Below are 26,037 nucleotides of genomic sequence, written 5' to 3'. Positions count from 1 at the left end.
TTAGGAAACAAAACTTTTAGGATTTTGTTATTTATATTGTAAGTTTAGAGAAGGTAGGAATCATTATAAAAGAAAGAAGCAATATTTACCAGTGGATCCTGACCCTACAGCCAATCAGTGGCCTCAGGTAACTGGTGGTCGAGATGTGACCACTAGTGATGAGCGAACGTGCTTGGATAAAGAATTATCTGAGCATGCTCGTGTGCTACGCGGGTGTCAATAAGTATGTTTGAGTTCCCACGGCTGCATGTATTTCAGTTGTTTGATTGCTGCAACACATGCAGGGATTGCCTAACAAACAGGTAATCCCTGCATGTGTTGTAGCTGTCTAAGAGCCGCGAGGACTCCAACATATTTTTCGAGCACGCTGAAGACCCTCGCGTAGCACACGAGCATGCTCACATAACACCTCATCCCAGCACGTTCTCTCATCACTGGTGACCACTTCTAGTTCAGATGGAGCCGCTCTAGGGCGGTGTATTCCAGTGGTTAGTACGGTTTTACTCCTTCCTTTTTAGGATCCTGTCCTCTGCATTTATTACATGGGCGTTCTGCCACTTTTGAGTTTACAGATACACGGAGGAGGACCGTGCCCTGGGGGCTTCCAATCTACATCTGATCTTTCATATCGGACAAGCAGACCTCTATAACGATGGATTACGACCTTTATCAGCACAGAATTTTACCCTGATGATTAGAAACGGTCAGTAACTCTAAGAACTTTATGGAAATATTCCTAGAACGTCTTCAATGGAGAAAAAGGAGCAGAATTGTATCCTCATATAATACACAGATAATAATAATCTTTTATTGACATTCCTTTATATACATAATAAAATATATAACAGCACAGAACAGACAAATATTCCTTACAGTACAGACAACAGGCAGCGTCATGAGCAATATTCTGCAGTAGTAACGAGAGAGATCGGCGAATGCATGTTATCAAATTATAGCCTGATCTTTACCGTAGAGGCACAGATTAACTCCATTTGTATCGTGCCTGTGCCTCTATGACCAGGATTGGAAAAACATGATTGTTTATTTCAAAACACAGCGCCACCTCTGTCCAGTGGTTATGTCTGGTATTGCAACTCAGTCTATTGGAGCTGGGCTGCAATTTACCTTATAGGCTGGCATCACACTGTCAGTATTTGGTCAGTATTTTACATCAGTATTTGTAAGCCAAAACCAGGAGTGGAACAATTAGAGGAAAAGTATAATAGAAACATATGCATCACTTCTGGATTTATCACCCACTCCTGGTTTTGGCTACAAATACTGATGTAAAATACTGACCAAATACTGCTAGTGTGACGGCAGCCTTAGTCTGCAGGGTAACAATTGCCAAATATGGGGTAATGTAACCAATAACCAAAGTTTATACAGAACCATAAGAACATTTTCTTAAAGATGTTTTACAATTGTAATAGTTTTTATTTTTCTAATATACTTTATATATCAATTAATCCCGGTTTGCACAATCTCTGGTGTTTATTAGGACCCTTCCTGGCCTCATTCCAATAATTACTGTTACTGTAACGAGCCCGGCGCCGATGTGATCTGCACATGACCAGGACACATTTGTACGCACCAGAAGTCACGAGGAATCGATGCGGTAGGAAACTTACACTGGAAAGCTGTAAAACGTAAAATAACATTAATCTTCTCCAATCATTTTATTCCTTTCATCGCTATGTTTATTAAGGCCGGAATCTGACTTCAGGGATTTGTATTGCGCAAGAAAAAGAGCGATTTTCATCAGTGTTTTGGATCCAATTTTCATTCCGTGTTTGGTCAGTGTGTCCGTTTTTAATATCTGGGTTTCATCAGTGATTTTCTTGTATGGAAATTTTTTTTTTACAAAGCTTCTGTTATACATTAGTTAAAATTCACACAAGCTTATAAAAAATGGTCAGCAAGTTTTGTCAATTTTTTTTCCTCCTATGTAGCGATGAGCGAACGTGGGATAAGGTGTTATCTGAGCATGCTCAGGTGCTAACCGAGTAACTTCGGTGTGCTCGAAAAATACGTCACGCTGCTGTTCTACGGACACAACACATGCAGGGATTGTCTCACAAACAGGCAATCCCTGCAAGTTTTGCAGCTGTTAAACAGACACGAGACATGCAGGTGCTGTAACTCGAAAATATTTTTCGAGCACGCCGAAGACACTCGGTCAGAAGCCGAGCATGCTCAGATAACACCTTATTTCAGCACATTCGCTCATCACTACTGATTTGTAATCCATATACAATCTGTTTTTGTACAGCAGCAATGCATCTATTAAAAATTTGCAAGGCCATTTACAGTTTCCTCTGTTAAAGAATTGGAATGTAGCCGTAAAATAAACGCTTATACGGAAAAAAAATGTTTATGCACCCATAGATTGAAATGGGCAAACTTCATCCAACACATGGGAGAAGCTAGTGCATGCCGCCATTTTTTTTTCACGTGCGGATTCGGTCCATGAAAAAAATCGCTGATTTGCAGTGCCCCATTGAATAGCATTGGTCTGAACGTCGACCTTGTGCTGTCCGGTTTTTCACGTTAAAAAATGGACATTATATAGCACGTGTGGAGGATCAGTACATTATATAGCACGTGTGGAGGATCAGTACATTATATAGCACGTGTGGAGGATCAGTACATTATATAGCATCTGTGGAGGATCAGTACATTATATAGCACGTGTGGAGGATCAGTACATTATATAGCACGTGTGGAGGATCAGTACATTATATAGCACGTGTGGAGGATCAGTACATTATATAGCACGTGTGGAGGATCAGTACATTATATAGCACGTGTGGAGGATCAGTACATTATATAGCACGTGTGGAGGATCAGTACATTATATAGCACGTGTGGAGGATCAGTACATTATATAGCATCTGTGGAGGATCAGTACATTATATAGCACGTGTGGAGGATCAGTACATTATATAGCACGTGTGGAGGATCAGTACATTATATAGCACGTGTGGAGGATCAGTACATTATATAGCACGTGTGGAGGATCAGTACATTATATAGCACGTGTGGAGGATCAGTACATTATATAGCACGTGTGGAGGATCAGTACATTATATAGCACGTGTGGAGGATCAGTACATTATATAGCACGTGTGGAGGATCAGTACATTATATAGCACGTGTGGAGGATCAGTACATTATATAGCACGTGTGGAGGATCAGTACATTATATAGCACGTGTGGAGGATCAGTACATTATATAGCACGTGTGGAGGATCAGTACATTATATAGCACGTGTGGAGGATCAGTACATTATATAGCACGTGTGGAGGATCAGTACATTATATAGCATCTGTGGAGGATCAGTACATTATATAGCACGTGTGGAGGATCAGTACATTATATAGCACGTGTGGAGGATCAGTACATTATATAGCACGTGTGGAGGATCAGTACATTATATAGCACGTGTGGAGGATCAGTACATTATATAGCATCTGTGGAGGATCAGTACATTATATAGCACGTGTGGAGGATCAGTACATTATATAGCATCTGTGGAGGATCAGTACATTATATAGCACGTGTGGAGGATCAGTACATTATATAGCACGTGTGGAGGATCAGTACATTATATAGCACGTGTGGAGGATCAGTACATTATATAGCACGTGTGGAGGATCAGTACATTATATAGCACGTGTGGAGGATCAGTACATTATATAGCACGTGTGGAGGATCAGTACATTATATAGCATCTGTGGAGGATCAGTACATTATATAGCACGTGTGGAGGATCAGTACATTATATAGCACGTGTGGAGGATCAGTACATTATATAGCATCTGTGGAGGATCAGTACATTATATAGCACGTGTGGAGGATCAGTACATTATATAGCACGTGTGGAGGATCAGTACATTATATAGCACGTGTGGAGGATCAGTACATTATATAGCACGTGTGGAGGATCAGTACATTATATAGCACATGTGGAGGATCAGTACATTATATAGCACGTGTGGAGGATCAGTACATTATATAGCACATGTGGAGGATCAGTACATTATATAGCACGTGTGGAGGATCAGTACATTATATAGCACATGTGGAGGATCAGTACATTATATAGCACGTGTGGAGGATCAGTACATTATATAGCACGTGTGGAGGATCAGTACATTATATAGCACGTGTGGAGGATCAGTACATTATATAGCATGTGTGGAGGATCAGTACATTATATAGCACATGTGGAGGATCAGTACATTATATAGCACATGTGGAGGATCAGTGCTCCTGCTGCCTGTTCTCTACAATAACCTGAGATTCTTGTGTCTCTATGACGTACAGTACAGACCAAAAGTTTGGACACACCTTCTCATTTAAAGATTTTTCTGTATTTTCATGACTATGAAAATTGTACATTCACACTGAAGGCATCAAAACTATGAATTAACACATGTGGAATTATATACTTAACAAAAAAGTGTGAAACAACTGAAATTATGTCTTATATTCCAGGTTCTTCAAAGTAGCCACCTTTTGCTTTGATGACTGCTTTGCACACTCTTGGCATTCTCTTGATGAGCTTCAAGAAGTAGTCATGAAAATACAGAAGAATCTTTAAATGAGAAGGTGTGTCCAAACTTTTGGTCTGTACCGTAGCTCACAGTGCGGGGTTTATATACAGAGGGCATGGTCCACGCGGAGCCTATGTGCACATCTGCAGCTGCTTCCTGATGAAACTGGAAATCAGCTTCTGGGGTCTCTTCTGGAATTCTGTGAGGACCCCGTGACTGTGTGTGATCTGATCGCCCTGTAACCTGTCAAGAAGAGTCACGCAGACCACGGCAGCTGAAATACAAGAAGAAGTGACTGTATCAGGCTGTTTGCTAGTCAAAGATGTCTACCGTATAATATCAGACTGAAAAATAGCAGCCTGGTGATGTGGAAGGAATACAACAACTTACAAACACAAACATTATTGGCACCCCTGATTGTTCATTGTAACAAAAAGCTAACGACCACGATTCATCAAAGCAATTTTGCCAGAATCAGGAGCATCCGAACGAGAGTATCTAATGTGTATGGCGGGCCTATGTGACATGACCCAATGCACTTCCAGAATGAATGTTGGTACTTCTGCGAAGCTCAGCCACGGGCTAGGCTTCATAGGAGACCATGACTTTCTCTACATACTGCAATCCTGTGTATTACAATATATTGAACAAGTGCATCAGATGATTGCAGTTTCAAGTTCTTCAAAAAGACTAAAAAATAAAGTAAAAATTGTTTTTTTTTTAAATTTAAACATATCTTTTTCCCTCTTGATTTCATACAAAGAAACAACAAAATAAATATTTTTGGTATTCACCCATAAAAGTGTAATCCGGCAAAATATAAAATAATTTAAGCCTTTTTGGTAAAAGCCGTAAACAGGAAAAATAAAAACACCAGAATGGCATTTGTTTTGTTTTGTTTTGCTCACTGCAACTTCACCAAAAATGCAATAAGAAGCGAACACTTGTATCCCAAAATGATAGCAATAAAAATGCCAGCTCGCCACATCAAAAGCAAACCCTCCCCTAGCTCCATACATAAATGGAAAAATGAGAGCATGGGTCTAAGAAACCATTCTAAACCTTTTTTTTAAAAAAAATAAATTTACAGGGGTTTTTGAACACTTAAAAGAAAAAAAAACTAATTTGGTCTTGTTGTAATCATACTGACCTGAAGAATCAAACTCCTTAGATCAGTGTTTCTCAACTCCGCTCCTCAAGACCCATCAACAGGTCAAGTTTTTAGGATATCCTTAGGATTGCACAGGTGATAATTTAATCTTCTGCTCAAGCATTACTTCCATTACCTATGCAATAATAAGGAAATCCTGAAAACATGACCTGCTGGCGGGTCTTGAGGACTGGACTGCCTTGGATTAATGAACAAGACCACAGAAGACTGTTTCTTACAGAACTGACAAAAGATAAAAACCCAAACTCTGATTTGATTAGATCATGGTTATGCCCACATACCTCCCCTTAGTGAGCTCATATGGGGGGCTGGGAGTGGGAAGATTATGAAATCCACAACTTTCAGGATATCTTCACCCCCGAAGGTCCCAGGCAAGAGATATTGTTATTATGTTTCCTATCATGGTTTTACCTTTCTTTAGAGATGAATCATGGCATGGATAGAGTCATCCATCTGACGATATTAAGTTGGAGGTGTTTGACTGACTGATGTGAGTGAATGTAGTATCTTCGTGATGTCGCAGTGTGTAGTTGTAAAACCACATGAAGTGGCACTTTAAAATAGTTATAGGAATACAAGCCTTTATAGGTTTTGATAGAATGTGGATTTAAATACATTTTTATCAACCAGAAATACACCTTTAATATTGAGGGGTGCCAATAATGTTGACCACAACTGTAAGAGCCCCAAAGGGCCACCGCCCATGTAATCAGGATACCTACTACCATTAGGAATACAGAACATTTTGTAGCCCAGATTAAACTAATCACGCGCTTAACACAATCTCCGAGCAAAATGCCACACTGCACATGGCCGCCGTGTCGTACATATGCACTTGCTTATAGGAACATAAATACCTTTGAGTCCACATAAATGGCACATGGCAGCAAAGACCGAAGACTCCATCTCAATGTTCCTGACTCTCGCGATGTACGCCTTCTGCAGATACTCGCATTTTTCTTCCTTCGAAAATGAGCAGAGCGCGCCGTCCAATCTCCCCTGACCTTAGAAATAAATGACCATTACATCTCTCGTCCGTATTTCATTACTCACAAACCTCTAATTATTTTATTTCATACGAGTCATTTGTGCCCGGCAGTTGACTACTGTGGGCCACCGTAATAGATAGTAATGGATGGGCTGATACCCGTGCCCAGGGCCGCCATCAGGGTATTACAGCCGTGACTGGCGTATGGGGCCTGGTGAGCAGAGGGGGCCCGCATCGGGCCCCGTCTTATCTGCTCACCGGGCCCCCCCTGCAGGCGCTGCGGCACACTATTGACGTGCGGGCCTGCGCCCGCACGTCAATAGTTAACAGCCGCCAGCCAGTCTGAGGCTGGCAGCTGAATAGGGCCGCAGTGCGCACTCGCCAGCGTCTGACGTCATTGTCAGCCGCCGGGCCCGGCGAGTGCGTCTGTGTGGAGCCTGGAGGGATCTTCACCCGGCGCAGGAGCACGGCCAGGTAAGAACTCGTGTTTTGCTTTTTTTCTTTGAGATCGGCGATCCAGGGGGGCCCGGGGGGCAGGATGCTGGACACAGTGGGGCAGAATGCTGGACACAGTGGGGCAGAAATGCTGGACACAGTGGGGCAGAAATGCTGGACACAGTGGGGCATAAATGCTGGGCACACAGTGGGGCAAAATGCTGGGCACACAGTGGGGCAGAATGCTGGGCACACAGTGGGGCAGAATGCTGGGCACACAGTGGGGCAGAATGCTGGGCACACAGTGGGGCAGAATGCTGGAGACACGGGCAGAATGCTGGGCACAGAGTGGGGCAGAATGCTGGGCACACAGTGGGGCAGAATGCTGGACACACAGTGGGGCAGAATGCTGGACACAGTGACAGGGGCAGAATGCTGGACACAGTGACAGGGGCAGAATGCTGGGCACACAGTGGGGCAGAATGCTGGGCACACAGTGGGGCAGAATGCTGGGCACACAGTGGGGCAGAATGCTGGAGACACTGGGGCAGAATGCTGGGCACACAGTGGGGCAGAATGCTGGGCACACAGTGGGGCAGAATGCTGGACACACAGTGGGGCAGAATGCTGGACACAGTGACAGGGGCAGAATGCTGGACACAGTGACAGGGGCAGAATGCTGGACACAGTGACAGGGGCAGAATGCTGGACACAGTGACAGGGGCAGAATGCTGGACACAGGGGCAGACTGTGAGACCCGGGGGCAGAATGCTGGACATTGGGGCAGAATGCTGGACATTGGGGCAGAATGCGAGACACGGGGCAGAATGGAGATACGGGGCATGATTGGAGACACAGGGCAGGATGAAAGACATGGGGGCATGACTGGAGACAGATGGGGGAGGATTGGAGACAGATGGGGCAGAATGGAGACACGGGGCATAATTGGAGACAAGTGGCAGAATTGCAGACACAGGGGCATGGTTGGAGACATAGGGGGCAGAATGGAGACATGGGGCATGATTGGAGACACTGGGGACAGAATTGGAGAGATCACATGGGGATGGAGAGATCACATGGGGCGATCATATGGGGCAGGATGGGGAGATCATATGGGGCAGAATGGATATTCATGAGGGCAGGATGGGAGAACATATGGCTGACGCCAGGAATGAGACACACGGTGGCCAGGATGGGGAATATTATTACCATAGGGGCTAATTTAGGGATATTATTACTGCAGTGTTGTATTTATTTTATTTTTTGAGTATACTGTTTTAAATGAGGGGGCGGTCCTGTTACTGTATAGAATGATACTATGTTGCCTCTTTTTCTTCATGTGGTGTAATGTAGAAGTTGTGAAAAATTAAGTAATGTGTTCTACAAGCGGAGCTCGAGATAACTGTGTTATTTCCTGCAGAAACGAGTCCTGGCTGGATGAAATGATGGCGGTCTGTGCTGGATGAAAGATGAAGGACTTCACCTAGAGACGTCACTGGTGAGTCAGTGTGTTACCTATACACTGACACTATACACTGTATACTATATACAGAGCTCCTGTGTATAATTTCACTAGTGATCACTGTATAACCTGTACACAGACACTGCATACTAAGTACAGATCTCCTGTGTATAATGGCACTTATGGTGATAGTATGGTACTTTTTTTTTAATTACTGATCAGAATTGTAGTATTCAGTCACTTTGTGGTGGTAATATGTGGTCTGGTCATGGTGTTGTGGTATTTGTTCCTTGTATGTGATATTATTCGATCACTGTGGTGGTAATATGTGGTCTGGACATGGTGTTGTGGTATTTGTTCCTTGTATGTGATATTATTGGTCATTTTAAACATTGAAAAATAAATAAAAATATACCTAAATTGTATTGCATATTTTAACAAATATTTAATAGGTTACAGTAGAGTAGGGCCCGGCCAAAAGTGTCTACCGTGTTATGGTGGCGGCTTAAAAAATCTTTTGGCCAAAACAAAAGCTGCCGGCTATATGTGTGATCTGGTGATGGGAACTGTTAATGTGTGATAGGTGAGAAGTGGAGTTTTTCCAAGAGAGAGCGGTGGGACTGTGGACAGTTCGAGGGGTGGAGCCTGGAGGCGGGGCTGGGGTGGAGCCTGGGCAGAGTCTCAAGGGGTCCCGAAAATTTTGCCAGTATGGGGCCCCGAAATTTCTAGTGGCAGCCCTGCCCGTGCCAGAGAGGAAGGATTCTAATAGGGCAGTGATAAAAGCCTAATCCTCGAGAGGATAATGTTGGAATAGGCTGGTGGAATAATTAGGAAATGATCAAAATGAATGTTATTATCCAGAGTATTGGATCCTGACTCTTGGGCATTAGCTCGTCGTGACAGCACAAGCCATTTCCCAGATTTGGCCATATACATGTAGGACTGGACAAAAGAAAATGAACTATTGTGTTTATCCTCGTTTGGCATCGCCAAAAATCCATCTGAGCGCAATGGATTTACAGTACACAGAAAGCGCCGTCTAGTGGAGGCAACAGCAGCAGCATGATATACAGGCAGAGATCGTGATTGCAACTATATTTCACTTACTGGGCTGCAGTTTTGATAAAATCATAGTTTTGCAGATCTAGCAGTGCTCTTAATGTTGAGCCCTGTATAACACCGCCCACACCACTGATAGAGCTGCCAATCAGTGGTGAGGGGAGGGGTTTTACAGAGCTCATGAATACGGAGGACTACTTGGCAGAAGGTTTACTAGTCCACTAGTGATAAAATCACACTTTTATCAGCAGGAGATTATCAAAACTACAGCAAGTAGCCCAGTAAGAATCATAGAATGATCATAGAATGGTAGAGTTGAAAGGGTCCTCCTGGGTCATCTGGTCCAACCCCCCGCTCAATGCAGGATTCACTAAATCATCCCAGACGAATGTCTGTCCAGCCTCTGTTTGAAGACTTCCATTGAAGGAGAACTCACCACATCTCGTGGCCGCCTGGTCCACTCATTGATCATCCGCACTGACAAAAAGTTTTTTCTAATATCTAATCTGTGTCTCCTCCCATTCAGTTTCATCCCATTGCTTCTAGTAAGTGGAACACACGGCTGGCATCAGGGTCTATGCCCCTATATCATGCTGCTCTCAGAGTAGATGACAAAAGTCTAGTGACCAACATAAGTTATGCAATTATTATCAGCACATTAATATGTCATAAATAACAAGCTGTTGCAAGGTGAACTCGGCTTTAGTGGAACTGCACTGTGACATGTCATATATACACATTAGATTTGCAGATTGATAAAACAGAAGCGCTGTTCTGAGTCTAGCACTCCTCCATGATGGAAGACAATCTTACAGAATAAGATGAGGGCCCTCGGCTGAGTACTTTCATTTTACCAAGTGTTGGGGTCTCAGCACCCCGATCTCCACCGATCACAACTTCTGACAAGTCAAAAGTGTTCTGAAGGTGCAGTTACACTTTATGTTAGCTGCTTGTGTACTGGATGTGGTTAGATAGGACATAATGTCACCATCAGTATATATAGCATCACTCCGGACACCTACCTTCATAGAAGTCGTAGGTGCACATGGTGTGACCGATAAGAGTCGGAAAATCATCGATCTCTTTGCTGCAGCGTAGGAGGCTTTCTGCAAGTTTCTGGTCCAGCTGAGTGTTCCTGATAACCACCTTATCTAAAATAACCTGCTCGAACTGCGGCCTGAAAAATGCATCCACTGCAATATCCGTGATCACAACCGTCCCTGGTTCTATGCCTGCAATACATACATCAAGGTGAATCAATACTGGATCAATGCTGCACACGAGTGATGGAACAGAAGGCGGAATATTTACCAACAATGTACCAGAGGGTCGTAAACTATAGTAAACCGTAAGGAGCTGGAATAAATCTAGAGCTCGGGGATCCAATATAAGAATATATTAATATGTCAGCGCATTATAATAATGCTGAATAAGCAGATGTCAGGTCGCAACAGCCAGCTGTCATCAGATTTATATATTCAGAACGGGAAGCGCATCCATAGGGTGGTCTCAGAAGTTGAGAGCTGTAATTATTGTGTGATCTCCTGACATCTCTGTAGGTGACAATTCCTTCTTTATCGCTCTGTGCTGTTACTCTGTTATACCTCCTGTAAATGTAGGAATAAACTGATGACTGGATATAGCCAGTACCCTAGTCAATGGGGTGCACCCAACTAACAAGGCAAATACTGGCATCTAGCTGTCATTTTAGTCATACATTTTCAGGAAGAGTAAGAGAGGAATAACAATGTATCATTTTAGGAAAAAGATATTTAATAACAGTTTGTTAGAGGAGTGTTTGTGAACCCCAAGGATACATTCCAACAAGATTAACGGAATAAACTTTAGAATATAGTCGTCACTTTTAAAACTTAGTGTCACCCTGCCTATATCAGTGCACTATGGAGGATGTGACCCCATTTATCCGCATGGGTCCTTACCGATTCCCCCCGATGTTCCGATACGTATGATGGTCACATCTCTGCACTTGGCATGATGGAGAAGCTTGATGAGCTCGTGTAGCATTATAGAGATAGAAGGGATTCCCATCCCATGCTGCGGAAATAGAAATCTTTAGGTTAAGACCCCCATATAGAAGGCATACCTGCATATAAGCTGACATACCGCCCGGAGGACATTTACTGTGATACCACCACAAATCCTAACACGCCACCATATGGACTATATACCTCCATATAACCCAACGCCATATAGACCAGCGATGGTCAACCCAACATTCTGGACCGTCAATACTTGCCAACATCGCCATCTTTTCAGTGGGGGATTGAAGGGATTATGCAAAAATACTTGGAAGTGGGCATCTGTTATTTGTTTAGGGTAGGGCTTTAAAGTTTTGTGGGAGGTAAGATATTTAACTAAATAGATGTATTAATTACAACTGGGTTTTATTAAACATTTTGCTCCGAATGGCATTTACAGGCTTTTTGTTTCTCCGCACATTGCTGGCTGCAGAATGACTTAACTGAGAAACCATCAGTGAGCTCGTTCTGACAAAGAGTTTTTAAGGACACATTCTGACGTCAGTCTTTTTTCTTAGTTGCAATTTTCATCAGTGTGTTACTTTTTATCATCAGCTTTTCTCATATGCAAAAAAACAAACAAACAAATGTGATGAAGGTTTTTTTCTACCAAAAAGTCAGCAAGAGACAGACGGCAAATGAATGGCGCCCTAAAGTCTGATTTTTTTTTTTTATGGACCTAAAGACTGCTTGTATTGACGAGTTTGATTCATGACGTGGCTCAAAATGGAACATTTCGTGATTATGTGAGACAATGACGTACGAATTCATGTATAGAGCTCGGACCTGAAAAACTTTGGGGTTTTTTTTTTCGCTTTTCTCAGCTGATTTAGCAATTACAAATAGAGTTCAGTGATGTGGTTTTGCGATCCTAAATCAGAACAAGCTCACTAACCAGGAAACAAATATTATTGTTAGCCCAAAATATAAATGCATTTAAGAAAAAAATACCAAAAAACCAAAGTGCCCGAAGGTGCCGAAATCTTTTAAATATGGCGTTTTACTCCATCAGAGAATCGCATATCGCAATCATATCACAAGGACACACTTCTCAAAAACTCCAAGTATCAAACTTGGAAAATAATATACGGTAAATAAATAATAATAAAAATAAGGAACAAGAACTAAAGTGATTGGGCAGGATCAGAAAACAAAACGCACCACTAGAGGGCGCTCGTCTCCACTTTTCTCATAAAAAGTTGTTTTCGCAGTTAATAATAATGAAATGTTCCTTCCGTGAAAGATGCAATTTTATGACCTGATATAAATAATGAAAGAAAGTCATTTAAACCTGTCAACTATCGATTGAGTCCGTGCAGTTTGTTATCTTTCATTTTTCAATAAAATGACACTCACACTAATGGACAGCACAGGGCCGGCTTTGTACATGCTGTATCTGTCTGTGCCAGCACAAATATCCGCTATGTCACTTCCATCTCCGTCCAGACCCAGCTCCTGGTGTATGAAAATTGCAAAATCCCTCATTCTATTTGGACTTCCACCAACGCAGACAAACTACAAGAAAAAAAGAAGAGAATTTGAATTCCTCCATCCTTGTATGTAGTCAGAAATTAATGGAGCAAAATTAATTTAGAAATCACCATTTCAAATAATTGTAATGGATTGGAACAAAACAGCGCCCTCTTCCGCTTTGGCAGGGGTCTGGTATTGCAGATCAGCCTTTCATCTTAAATGTGGACAACCTCTTTAATTATCACAAAAACGAAGCATAGAAATTAGCTACAAGTACGTTTTCTAAAAATATTGCTTTGAACTAATGCAAGGTAACAGGGATGTTGCCTATAGCAGTGTCATACCTACTATAGAGGCAGATTCTATGCTTAGAATGGGCTTGTAGCACTGGTATTGCTTATTTAGCCGAGCCATGAGATTTACCAGCAGCTGCCACTAGGGGGAGCCTGCTGCATACAGAGTATAGAGTCTACACAGCATCCACTGCGTTCAATACTGTCTGTAGAAATCTATATGACGTGAGCTCCCTCTAGTGGTGGACGAAGGCAGCCTGAATTTTACCATTTCACCCTACGCTATGATGGTGTAAAGACAAGCAGGGGATTTGGAGTTGTCTGCAGTATTAGTTTCCAGAAAATGTTATTGACAAAGCATGTTTATGATACAATGCTGATATTATCAAGTCCACAAGCAGGGGGGGAATGTAGTTTTAAACAGTATAAAGAGATATTGCTGAGTAATGTAAAGAGGTATAGCTGAATAATGTATTTTGTGTATCCACCCTAACCCTGGGCTGCTGGGTACCCCCATACCACTAGGGGGTTCACTCCTATGTTAAGATAAAGATTGTTATAACAGTTAAAAGTAGGTTTTGCTTTAAAGAGAGTCTGTCGGCACGACATGACTGTTCAAACCAAGCACAATTGCTCAAGTGCACCCCATGTGTGGTCGAGTAGTTCACTGCATATTCAGCCACTTTCTTGTTTTCCATCTATCTCTACCCTCTTCCTCCTTGATTGACAGTTCTTGATTTACAGGAATTGTGTTTTACTGGAATAATGCAAATATTGGGTTTACAAGTCCACTCCTCCGAAATAAAATGCTGAGTAAACACTTCCCAACGCTGGAGCTCAGGAACATAAGAAATAAAATGCTGAGTAAACACTTCCCAACGCCGGAGCTCAGGAACATAAGAAATAAAATGCTGAATAATGACTTCCCAACGCTGGAGCTAAGGAACATAAGAATAAAATGCTGAGTAATCACTTCCCAACGTTGGAGCTCAGGAACATAAGAAATAAAATGCTGAGTAAACACTTCCCAACGCTGGAGCTCAGGAACATAAGAAATAAAATGCTGAGTAATCACTTCCCAACGCTGGAGCTCAGGAACATAAGGAATAAAATGCTGAGTAATCACTTCCCAACGCTGGAGCGCAGGAACATAAGAAATAAAATGCGGAGTAATCACTTCCCAACGCTGGAGCGCAGGAACATAAGGAAAAAAATGCTGAGTAATCACTTCCCAACGCTGGAGCTCAGGAACATAAGGAATAAAATGCTGAGTAATCACTTCCCAATGCTGGAGCGCAGGAACATAAGGAATAAAATGCTGGGTAATCACTTCCCAACGTTGGAGCTCAGGAACATAAGAAATAAAATGCTGAGTAAACACTTCCCAACGCTGGAGCTCAGGAACATAAGAAATAAAATGCTGAGTAATCACTTCCCAACGCTGGAGCTCAGGAACATAAGAAATAAAATGCTGAGTAATCACTTCCCAACGCTGGAGCTCAGGAACATAAGAAATAAAATGCTGAGTAATCACTTCCCAACGCTGGAGCGCAGGAACATAAGGAATAAAATGCTGAGTAATCACTTCCCAATGCTGGAGCTCAGGAACATAAGGAATAAAATGCTGAGTAATCACTTCCCAACGTTGGAGCTCAGGAACATAAGAAATAAAATGCTGAGTAAACACTTCCCAACGCTGGAGCTCAGGAACATAAGAAATAAAATGCTGAGTAATCACTTCCCAACGCTGGAGCTCAGGAACATAAGAAATAAACTGCTGAGTAAACACTTCCCAACGCTGGAGCTCAGGAACATAAGGAATAAAATGCTGAGTAATCACTTCCCAACGCTGGAGCGCAGGAACATAAGAAATAAAATGCGGAGTAATCACTTCCCAACGCTGGAGCTCAGGAACATAAGGAATAAAATGCTGAGTAATCACTTCCCAATGCTGGAGCGCAGGAACATAAGGAATAAAATGCTGAGTAATCACTTCCCAATGCTGGAGCGCAGGAACATAAGGAATAAAATGCTGAGTAATCACTTCCCAACGCTGGAGCTCAGGAACATAAGAAATAAAATGCTGAGTAATCACTTCCCAACGCTGGAGCTCAGGAACATAAGGAATAAAATGCTGAGTAATCACTTCCCAACGCTGGAGCTCAGGAACATAAGGAATAAAATGCTGAGTAATCACTTCCCAACGCTGGAGCGCAGGAACATAAGAAATAAAATGCTGAGTAATCACTTCCCAACGCTGGAGCGCAGGAACATAAGGAATAAAATGCTGAGTAATCACTTCCCAACGCTGGAGCTCAGGAACATAAGAAATAAAATGCTGAGTAATCACTTCCCAACGCTGGAGCTCAGGAACATAAGGAATAAAATGCTGAGTAATCACTTCCCAACGCTGGAGCGCAGGAACATAAGAAATAAAATGCTGAGTAATCACTTCCCAACGCTGGAGCTCAGGAACATAAGGAATAAAATGCTGAGTAATCACTTCCCAACGCTGGAGCGCAGGAACATAAGAAATAAAATGCGGAGTAATCACTTCCCAACGCTGGAGCTCAGGAACATAAGGAATAAAATGCTGAGTAATCACTTCCCAACGCTGGAGCGCAGGAACATAAGGAATAAAATGCTGAGTAATCACTTCCCAACGCTGGAGCGCAGGAACATAAGAAATAAAATGCTGAGTAATCACTTCCCAACGCTGGAGCTCAGGAACATAAGGAATAAAATGCTGAGTAATCACTTCCCAACGCTGGAGCGCAGGAACATAAGAAATAAAATGCTGAGTAATCACTTCCCAACGCTGGAGCGCAGGAACATAAGAAATAAAATGCTGAGTAATCACTTCCCAACGCTGGAGCGCAGGAACATAAGATATGGCAGATGCCCGCACAGCTCTTCAGAATAATCCTCCAATACAATATATGACAAATACAAGAATATACTGTATGTATGTAGGGAGCGATCGGCCGCACGATGTTGCATTGTGCAAGTTATTCAGGAGTCCAACAGTTCTCTCTGTAGGACACCAGTTTGTTTGTAAAAACAGGCAATGTTGCCATTTAAAGGGACTCTGTCACCTGAATTTGGAGGGAACAATTTTCAGCCATAGGGGCAGGGTTTTCGGGTGTTTGATTCACCCTTTCCTTACCCGCTGGCTGCATGCTGGCTGCAATATTGGATTGAAGTTCATTTTCTGTCCTCCATAGTACACGCCTGCACAAGGTAATCTTGAAGAACTCCACAGAAGTGAATGGAGAAGACTGAGAGGAGACTCAATAGCTGTCTACAAATATCTCAAGGGCTGGCACATTGTAGAAGGATCATCATTATTCTCATTTGTACAAGGAAAGACTAGAAGCAATGGGATGAAACTGAATGGGAGGAGACAGATTAGATATTAGAAAAAACTTTTTGACAGTGAGGGCGATCAATGAGCGGAACAGGCGGCCACGAGAGGTGGTGAGTTCTCCTTCAATGGAAGTCTTCAAACAGAGTCTGGACAGACATCTGTCTGAGATGATTTATTGAATCCTGCATTGAGCAGGGGGTTGGACAGATGACCCAGGAGGCCCTTCCAACTCTACATCCTAGGATTCTATGAGACAACCATGTGTCACAGTCACCTCTTTATCCACAGTGGCAGGACACCAGGCGCTGTTCTTGTAAGTGGGTCCCAGAGATTCCCCCTACATCAATCAGACCTATATCATGGAAATATCATGTCTTGAAATGGGAACGCGTCATGAGAAAAAGTCCTATTGTTTAAATCCGATTTTTGTTTAAAGTGCATTTTTTATTTTTTATTTAGCAAATTTTTTTCTTTTACAGATAACGATCTACATTAAAAATAAAAACTATAAATCTTACAATTTTCACACCCGTCACTGGGTTGATTTAAGGTACCGTCACATAACGATATCGTTAACGAAATCGTTCTGTGTGACAGCGACCAACGATCAGGCCCCTGCTGGGAGATCGTTGGTCGCTGGGGAAAGTCCAGGACTTTATTTCGTCGCTGGATCTCCCGCTGACATCGCTGAATCGGCGTGTATGACGCCGATTCAGCGATGTCTTCACTGGTAACCAGGGTAAACATCGGGTTACTAAGCGCAGGGCCGCGACTTAGTAACCCGATGTTTACCCTGGTTACCATTGTAAAAGTTAAAAAAAAAAACACTACATACTTACCTTACGGTGTCTGGTCACGTCCCTCGCCTTCAGCTTCCCGCACTGACTGAGCGCTGGCCGTCCGTAAAGCAGAGCACAGTGGTGACGTCACCGCTGTACTTTACGGCCGGCGCTCAGTCAGTGCGGGAAGCTGACGGCGAGGGACGCGACAGACACCGGAATGTAAGTATGTAGTGTTTTTTTTTTTTACTTTTACAATGGTAACCAGGGTAAACATCGCGTTACTAAGTCGCGGCCCTGCGCTTAGTAACCCGATGTTTACCCTGGTTACCAGGGTACTTCGCATAGTTGGTCGCTGGAGAGCGGTCTGTGTGACAGCTCTCCAGCGACCACACAGCGACGCTGCAGCGATCGACATCGTTGTCTAGATCGCTGCAGCGTCACTTAATGTGACGGTACCTTTAGTCTCTAGCTTCCTGCTCTTTCAGAAAATTCACATGTACATTAGCCACAGTGAAAAAAAAAAACTTGACTTCCATCTTTTGCATTTAAACATCTAATGACCGAGTGCAAAGGTTATTCTCAACCTGTGACATCTCCTATTGTGATCGATGGATCCTGTTATCAGGTGCTATCTCTGTCTCTGCTGATAATGAGCCTGCTAAAAACTCTTCCTGAAAGAACAGGAAGCAGGAGTCTAAAAAAAAAAAGCTTCAGTGGCCAGTGGGAAAATTTAAAAATTTCAAATTTTATTATTTTATTTTTTTTTACTACAGATCCTGATATGAAAAATAAAAACTGTTGGCAAAAAATGTAACAAAAAATAACTTTAACAAAAAAATAATAATTTAAAAAAATAGGTCATTTTCTGATCATGGATTGCCTTTAAGACTAAAGTTAAATGTTGGAGGATTGAAAAATTGACGCGTTTTTTAACCAGATGATTTGTTTTAGAAATTGCACCAGTATACATTCTGCATGTCAGTCATTACCTTCACATCCCCGAACATGGAGGGCAGGTCGTGTGTCCGTGTTCCCAAGTCAAAGTGGTAGAGGATATCCTCAGATAACAGGTCCAGATGGGGATTTTTAACATATCCAAATCCATTGCTGAGGAAGAGAAGCAAAGGACACAGGTGCTCATTCCTTTATGCATCATATGGATCTATATGGTATGGATGTGGTCAGTTTTGTTTTTTTCTGCATTTTTTTTTTAGGTTAAAAATAATTTTTACAATCTTGTTTCAAGAAACTTTTAACACCGTTGACTTTAACGAGTTATTTGTTTCCCTGCGCATTACTGTCTGCTGAATGAGCTGGTTCTCACTGCGTTATTTATTTTCTTTGTGTTGATTTATGAACTCAAGCCACCTCAAAGTTGAGCCAAACTTTGATGTGGTCATAAATTAACTGAAGTGAACTCTCTGAAAGAAAGATTTAAAAAAAAAAGTTACACATTCCCCTATCAGATTGAGCTCACCGACATATTCTCAGTTAACTCATTCTGCAGCCAACATTGAACAGGGAGACAAAGAGCCTGTAAAAGTCAAAAGGCGTAAAAAATATTTTGATGAAATTCAATCGGAATAATCATTTTTATTACAAATTCAAATTAAATATTTAAACACAAATAAATAGAAGCAACACCCAAAAGTGACCACAGTCTATGTTCTCCCCGTATTTGCGTGGGTTTCCTCCGGGTTCTCCGGTTTCCTTCCACATTCCAAAGACATACTGATAGGGATTCTAAATTGTGAGCCTCAATGGGGACAGCGGTGATAATGTTTGTAAAGCGCCGTGGAACTAATGGCATTATATAAGTAAAATAAATAAATAAATAAATAAAATGTTCTATAATTTGCCACAATGGTTATGTATGAAGTGTTATTACTGTAAAAAGGATGGATTTGATTATGTGTTTAAAGATTTATTTATTTTTTAACGGAAAGTCAGATCTCAGATTTATAAAACTCCTTTAATACCTTTTCTTAGAGATAGAAATCTGAGAACTATGGCGGTAAGTGAAATTATTTTCCACCACTTTTCGAAGGACTTGAAGTTATTTCTAACTGCAGATTCATGAATAAGCCTAAAAATTATTGTCACTAGTCCTAAAAATGTGAAAAGACGCTACCCGTAAAAAAAAAAAAAAACAACAACAACAAAAAACAAAGAAATACAATCTAACTTTCACTGGGGGAGAAGTATCAATGTATCAATGTCATTCTAAAATCATAATGAGAAAAGTAAAAATGATAAATGCCAAAAACGAGAGCAAACACCAAGCTTTCCATGGTCGCTTTGTGGATAATGTTAAGTCCCCACTGCAGTCCACAATTTAAGAACAGACCAGGAGATGCAAATTTAAGGGTATGTGCACACGTATTTTGGAGGACTGCGGATTTTTCCTGCGGATTCCCCTGCGGTTTTACATCTGCAGTTTTCTATTGGAGCAGGTGTAAAACCACAGCGGAATCCGCACAAAGAATTGACATGCTGCGGACTGTAAACAGCTGCGTTTCCACACGTTTTTTTCCGCAGCATGTGCACTGCGGATTTCGTTTCCCATAGGTTAACATGGTACTGTAAACTCATGGGAAACCGCTGCGGATCCGCAGCAAAATCCGCAGCGTGTGCACATACCCTAATACCCATCCTTTTAAGCTATGACTTTTTTGGGGGGGATTTTTTTTGGGGGGTGCAGTTCATGTCTAAAATCATCTTCAGTGCGTGGAAAAATCTTCCCATTCATTTCTATGGGAAATCCACTTTGCTGTTCATATCAGGAGTTTTTTTTAATTTTGTATTTTTTTTTTATCCTGAAGAGGTTTTGAAAAACGACTTTTGGGAACAGTAAATGCTCGGCCCTTCTTTGAAGCGGATCCTGAAGGAAACTTCTGCAAACTAAGTAACAAGTCAACAACAACAACAACAACAAAAAGGCTGCAGAATAAAAACTTGTCCAAAACTTTTCAGGAAAACAAAAACTTTCTCCTACCAAAAAAAAACCACATTTCCTTCAACGGTTTCCACTTGAAAAACGAAACGAAAACCAGAGTGTGAACAATGACTTATAATGCATTTAGCTATTTTTTTCTCTATTACCTGCTCTTCCACATCATGCACTTACTTTACATAATCGTAATTGTCCCTTTCGTCCAAATTTGAGCTGCCGCATTCTGCTAAGATAGGAGCCATGGCTTCTCCAGAGCTGTCTGAATCCTCAGTAATTAGCTCCTCTTATTCCAATGTTACTTAAAGAGAATTGCTCTGATGATGTCACCGGGAGGAGGTGCTAATAAGGGATGATGACATCATATGAGGAATGTCGTTCCTGGGCCTCTGATTGGCTGCTCTTTGGGGGGTGTTGTCTGGGTGTATTTGGTAAATACTGGTTACTGATTATATACAGAGTCGGTTACTGTACTATATACACGTGATCTTTTAGAAAATTCTGGTTACTGATTACTGTAGTGAAAGGCTGAGAATATCTAGGAAATTCTGGTTACTGTCACATATTTCACACATTTCTGGCCGGTGTTTAGAGTAGATTTCTATTGTCCCCACCGCAAAACGCTGTGTTATAAAGGTAGAGTCCATGTAAAGCTAATACCTGGGGCAAAGAGCCTGGAACCTGAGGAAGGGCCAGTCCCCAAGATCACAGGATATCTTCTATCCCTTGGAGAGACACAATTACTTTATCCCTCCTCTCCTGGATAGGGTATAACTTGTTGGTCGTCCAATAGTTGGCACCTCCCAAGGACCCCACTATCAGGGCTCTGGGATAAGGAAAGTCATCTCACCACGTTCAGATGCACCCTGTCTTGTAGGAGTTCATCGCCGGACTCTTCCTAGTCTGGAACCTGAGCATCAGATACACCAAGAAAAAGTCATTTTTCTCCATCGACGACAAAACAGGTAAAAATCGAAAACTCGCTTTTATTAATACAAGATTAAAAAATTAATGCACTGACCGCCACGAGACATCCATGAGAGACAACTGATGCATTTCAGCTAAAAGCCTTAATGATGGTACCACGGTGTCATAAATATCTCATGGTGGCCAGTGCATTCATTACAAAATATTGGATTAATAAAAGCGAGTTTTCAATTTTTACCTGTCTTGTCGCCGCTGGAAGAAAATCTCTTTTTCTTGGTGTCACTAATATCAGGGCTGTGGTCCCCCAAGAACGTGATTCTGCGGCTATGAATGAAGCAGAGTGGATACGCATACTTAGCCTTTGCTTCATACATGGTCTATGGTACAGCGCCCAGCTTTCTCCGGGAGTCTCATGAATAATGAATAAGTGGAGGCCGATCATGCTGACCTCCGCTCCACTCAAAAAGGAGGCCGCAGAGCCTTGTTTTCAGGGTTTCATGATTTTTGGGATCATTGGGGTCCCAGCAATTGGATCCCCAGTGATCAACCAGGATAGGGGTAGGAATTTAATACTCTCAGCACATCCATCGGTTTGGTTCAGTTCAGGAAATTTTTTATGCATTTTTTTTTTTTTTTACCAAGGCATGCAGAGGATACGCAACATGGGAGTAGCAGTAGGCTATGCTCACAAGTGGAGGATATGCTGCAGATGAAACTGCTGCATTTTCTGGATGATATTATCACATCCCATTTTTACAGAATAAAGAACAGAAATGAAGTTGTGGTGCGGAGTTGGCAATTTATGCTGCAGATTTTTTTTTTTAACAGGTCCATATATTATGGAACTACAGATGCTCCATGTGCCGCCATACAGCACGCGAGTGTGGCATCATATTCTTCTAGATGGCAGGACGGTATGAGATGGTACTTGACACACATTTATTTCGCACAGTCATATGGAATCATGAAAAATAGAAACCTTTGTTAGAAAAAATCGGAGGCACAGAGCTATACAGGTAATAAGAGCCATAATATGTGAGTGCCAGGAGGTCAAAGTCTTTCCTTTACACCTTTCCTCCTGTTACATTTCTCTCGTCTTTGTGGCTCTCGGGGCCTCAGAGTTTCTCTTCATAACTCATTTACATGACAGCAGATCCAGGAGATGTAAATGCATCTGTCCCTGTATATTCTGCATCTCATTGCACCTCAATGAGCCATTCGGGGTCTTACGGGGGTATAAATACATCTTACATGTTCGGGGCAAAGTCAGGCAGGCAGAGGGCCATAGGTCTGCCCCACCACTCCCTCTCCTAACGTGCCGCAGGCCGCTGTAGATTTACATCGTACAAGACATCAGTATCCTCATGCAAGTGGTTCTATGACGTCACAGCTTTGCGCCACCTGCCCCATCCTACTCTATGTCCAGGTTAGAAGAGGATTTTGTTGCTCGGATTAGTTGAGTATAAACTTTTTTGTGGATGGGTGTCACAAAAATATCGTTATTACTTTTGGGAGGACACTTAGGGTGCATCATTACTTTTGAAAAGGGGCAATAGTGCTTCCCAATTACTTAATGGGCACAATACTTTCCTCGCCGCAGACGCGGGCAACCCAAGTATTACCACTGGCCTAATTAATACTTTCCAAACAATAAAATGGGGGATGTAGCTGTACTTTGGTCTGGGTCAAGGGGTAAGATAAGGGTAGGCACTTGTCTAGTGTGTCACTTAGGACTAGATGGGTGGGGAGCCAAATTATTGAAAATGAAAATATAATAAAGGCAAAAGAATTTCCAATAAGCGCCCCACTTCTAAATGATGGAAACGCTCATCCATTAAAAAATGAAGCGAGAAGCGCTCACTGGAGCAGGAGGACTGAGGAGCAGGAGGACTGAGGAGCAGGAGGATTGAGGGGCAGGAGGACCGAGGAGCAGGAGAACCGAGGACCAGGAGGACCGAGGAGCAGGAGGACAAGGAGGACCAAGGAGCGGGAGGACCGAGGAGCAGGAGGACAAGGAGGACCAAGGAGCATGAGGACCGAGGAGCAGGAGGACCGAGGAGCAGGAGGACCGAGGAGCAGGAGGACTGAGGAGCAGGAGGACTGAGGAGCAGCAGGCACAGGCAGAGCCACAGTGGGTCCTCAGTACACGTCCTCGCCTCCTCACACGCTGCCCTGTTCTTTGGTACGCCACATGTAGCCTCCAATCCAATCCCCCAATGTGGAGCCAAATTATTGAAAATGAAAATATAATAAAGGTAAAAGAATTTCCAATGAGCGCTCCCACCTCTAAATGATGGAAACGCTCATCCATTAAAAAATTAAGCGAGAAGCGCTCACTGGAGCAGGAGGACTGAGGATCAGGAGGACTGAGGAGCAGGAGGACCGAGGAGCAGGAGGACAAGGAGGACCGAGGAGCAGGAGGACCGAGGAGCAGGAGGACAAGGAGGACCGAGGAGCAGGAGGACCGAGGAGCAGGAGGACCAAGAAGCAGGAGGACCGAGGAGCAGGAGGACAAGGAGGACCAAGGAGCAGGAGGACCGAGGAGCAGGAGGACCGAGGAGCAGGAGGACCAAGGAGCAGGAGGACCGAGGAGCAGGAGGACCAAGAAGCAGGAGGACCGAGGAGCAGGAGGACCGAGGAACAGCTCTGCTGCATCTAGAAAGTCCTCTTTTCTGCAGAGGACATTTACAACTTTTCAATGTCACAGGATCATCTCTCCTCTATCTGAAAACATAAGCTCCAGAAACAACTGACAGGCATCCCTATACTGCCCAACTATCATAAGGCAAAATCATGGGGCTCAAAATCTATACTCCCTATCAGTTTGTCTTTGGAGTGTGGAAGGAAACCGGAGAACCCAGAGGAAAGCCACGCAACGTCCTTGCAGATGTTGTCCTTGGTTGGATTTGAACCCAGGACCCCAGCACCGCAAGGCTACAGTGCTAACCACTGAGCCACCATACAGTGCTAACTAACCACTGAGCTACCATGCTAACCACTGAGCCACCATACAGTGCTAACCACTGAGCCACCATACAATGCTAACCACTGAGCCACCATACAGTGCTAACCACTGAGCCACCATACGGTGCTAACCACTGAGCCACCATACAGTGCTAACCACTGAGCCACCATACAGTGCTAACCACTGAGCCACCATACAGTGCTAACCACTGAGCCACCATACAGTGCTAACCACTGAGCCACCGTACAGTACTAACCATTGAGCCACCATATGGTGCTGACCACTGAGCCGCCATACAGTACTAACCACTGAGCCACCTTGCTGCCCTCCCCTCATTATGCTGCACACCCATCAATCTTATCAATAATGCATGGTTAGGAGAGGTCTGCAGACATATACCGGGCGTGTGGAATATTTCCATTTACATGTAATTTGTCATTTACACGCACATGACTAACCAGCAGAGGTTGCGCACTCCCTGGACACACTATATGGTGACTAATCAGTTTTCAGTTTGGCTGCATTCACAAGTCACAGGCAGGTTACCTTTTTTCCACAATAGAATTCCGGAGTTTTTGCTACAAATTTAAAAAATTGTGGACAAAAAAAATGAGCTCACGGTGAGAATGCAGAATTAACATAGTTTTTAATTGATTCAAGGGGAGGGGCGCAATTTGCTTAATCTGTTTAGGACACAAAATACGTTTTTCTAACCCAGCTCTGTAAAGATTTACAGGATTTATTATTTTGCTTTAGGTACAAAGTGTAAATCTATTAGCAATTATACATATAAATGCAGAAACCTGGATGCAAGAACTAGATAGCAGTGCAAAGTACCGAGGGCTCATTCACAGGCAATAATACGGATCTGGATACAGGGCCAATAAAATTCTATGGGCGCTGTAAAGCTTATCTGTGACCCTGATTTTATACCGGATTCCCGCTCGCTTTACTACAATGATCTGGAATGCAGTGTTACTACCAGGGCTGTGGAGTCGGAGTCAGAGTCAGAGTCAGGAAAATGGAGTAGTTGGAGTCGGACTCGGAGGTGTGGAAAGTCTTAAAGACACGGGAACAATTTTGGGGCTGTAACATCATTATAAATATCTTATCCAAGTGAATATTTCAGAAAATTCTGATTCATCCACATGTGCTTCGCTAGGGAAGAAGCATATGTGATTATCAAAAAATATTCAAGGAAGATTTCCCCTATTTAAAAAAAATGTACGATATGTGATGCCGGTGTTATTGTCCCAATAGGTTTTTGTTTGCGACGTTCTCTCTGTTGATAATGTTGAGTGCCCACTTCTATCCGGACAGATCAGGATTAAGGGCCGACAGTTCCCAGGCATTTATAACACATATAGCATTTATTCTCTGTTACCTGCTCGTCCACATCATGCACTTACTTTACGTAATTGTCCCTTTCGGCCAAGTTTGAGCTGCCGCATTCTGCTAAGATCGGAGCCATCGCTTCTCCAGATCTGTCGGAATCCACAACAATATCTCGGGTATATTTATTTCGATGTTACCGCAGATTATAAACTTCAGCGAAGGAGAAATACT

The 26,037-nt window shown here is 42.7% G+C and overlaps 1 protein-coding gene across 3 annotated transcripts; it reads right to left on the bottom strand.

Annotated features, from left to right (window-relative positions):
• Positions 1-783: 783 nt before the first annotated feature.
• On the bottom strand, positions 784-26,037 carry UPP2 (uridine phosphorylase 2). Of its 3 annotated transcripts, XR_011314620.1 has the most exons (8): positions 20,757-20,885; positions 18,619-18,736; positions 13,071-13,229; positions 11,616-11,730; positions 10,698-10,907; positions 6,589-6,735; positions 3,939-4,834; positions 3,195-3,822 (listed from the first exon to the last, which is right to left on the bottom strand). XR_011314620.1 is itself a non-coding variant. In XM_069732975.1 (7 exons), the coding sequence occupies exons 1-7, from the start codon at positions 25,940-25,942 to the stop codon at positions 4,692-4,694; spliced, it is 954 nt and encodes a 317-aa protein (XP_069589076.1). In that variant the 5' UTR covers positions 25,943-26,037; the 3' UTR covers positions 784-4,691. The 3 variants fall into 3 exon arrangements, 2 of the variants coding, with proteins under 2 accessions (XP_069589076.1, XP_069589075.1); XM_069732975.1 differs by lacking the exon at positions 20,757-20,885 and adding an exon at positions 25,881-26,037 and having other exon boundaries at positions 784-4,834; XM_069732974.1 differs by having other exon boundaries at positions 3,195-4,834.

Source organism: Ranitomeya imitator, chromosome 7 (genome assembly GCF_032444005.1).
Source record: "Ranitomeya imitator isolate aRanImi1 chromosome 7, aRanImi1.pri, whole genome shotgun sequence".
In the NCBI taxonomy this organism is placed as follows: domain Eukaryota; kingdom Metazoa; phylum Chordata; class Amphibia; order Anura; family Dendrobatidae; genus Ranitomeya; species Ranitomeya imitator.
The sequence above is the reverse complement of the archived record's forward strand: the minus strand, read 5'-3'. Positions and strand labels throughout refer to the sequence as shown.

Coding starts and splice junctions, on each gene's coding strand:
- UPP2 (XM_069732974.1), bottom strand. CDS start 20,824: ATGGCTCCTATCTTAGCAGAATGCGGCAGCTCAAATTTGGACGAAAGG. Junction 10,908..11,615: donor CGGAACATCGGGGGGAATCG/GTAAGGACCCAT, acceptor TATGTATTGCAG/GCATAGAACCAGGGACGGTT. Junction 4,835..6,588: donor CCATTTATGTGGACTCAAAG/GTATTTATGTTC, acceptor CTTGTATTTCAG/CTGCCGTGGTCTGCGTGACT.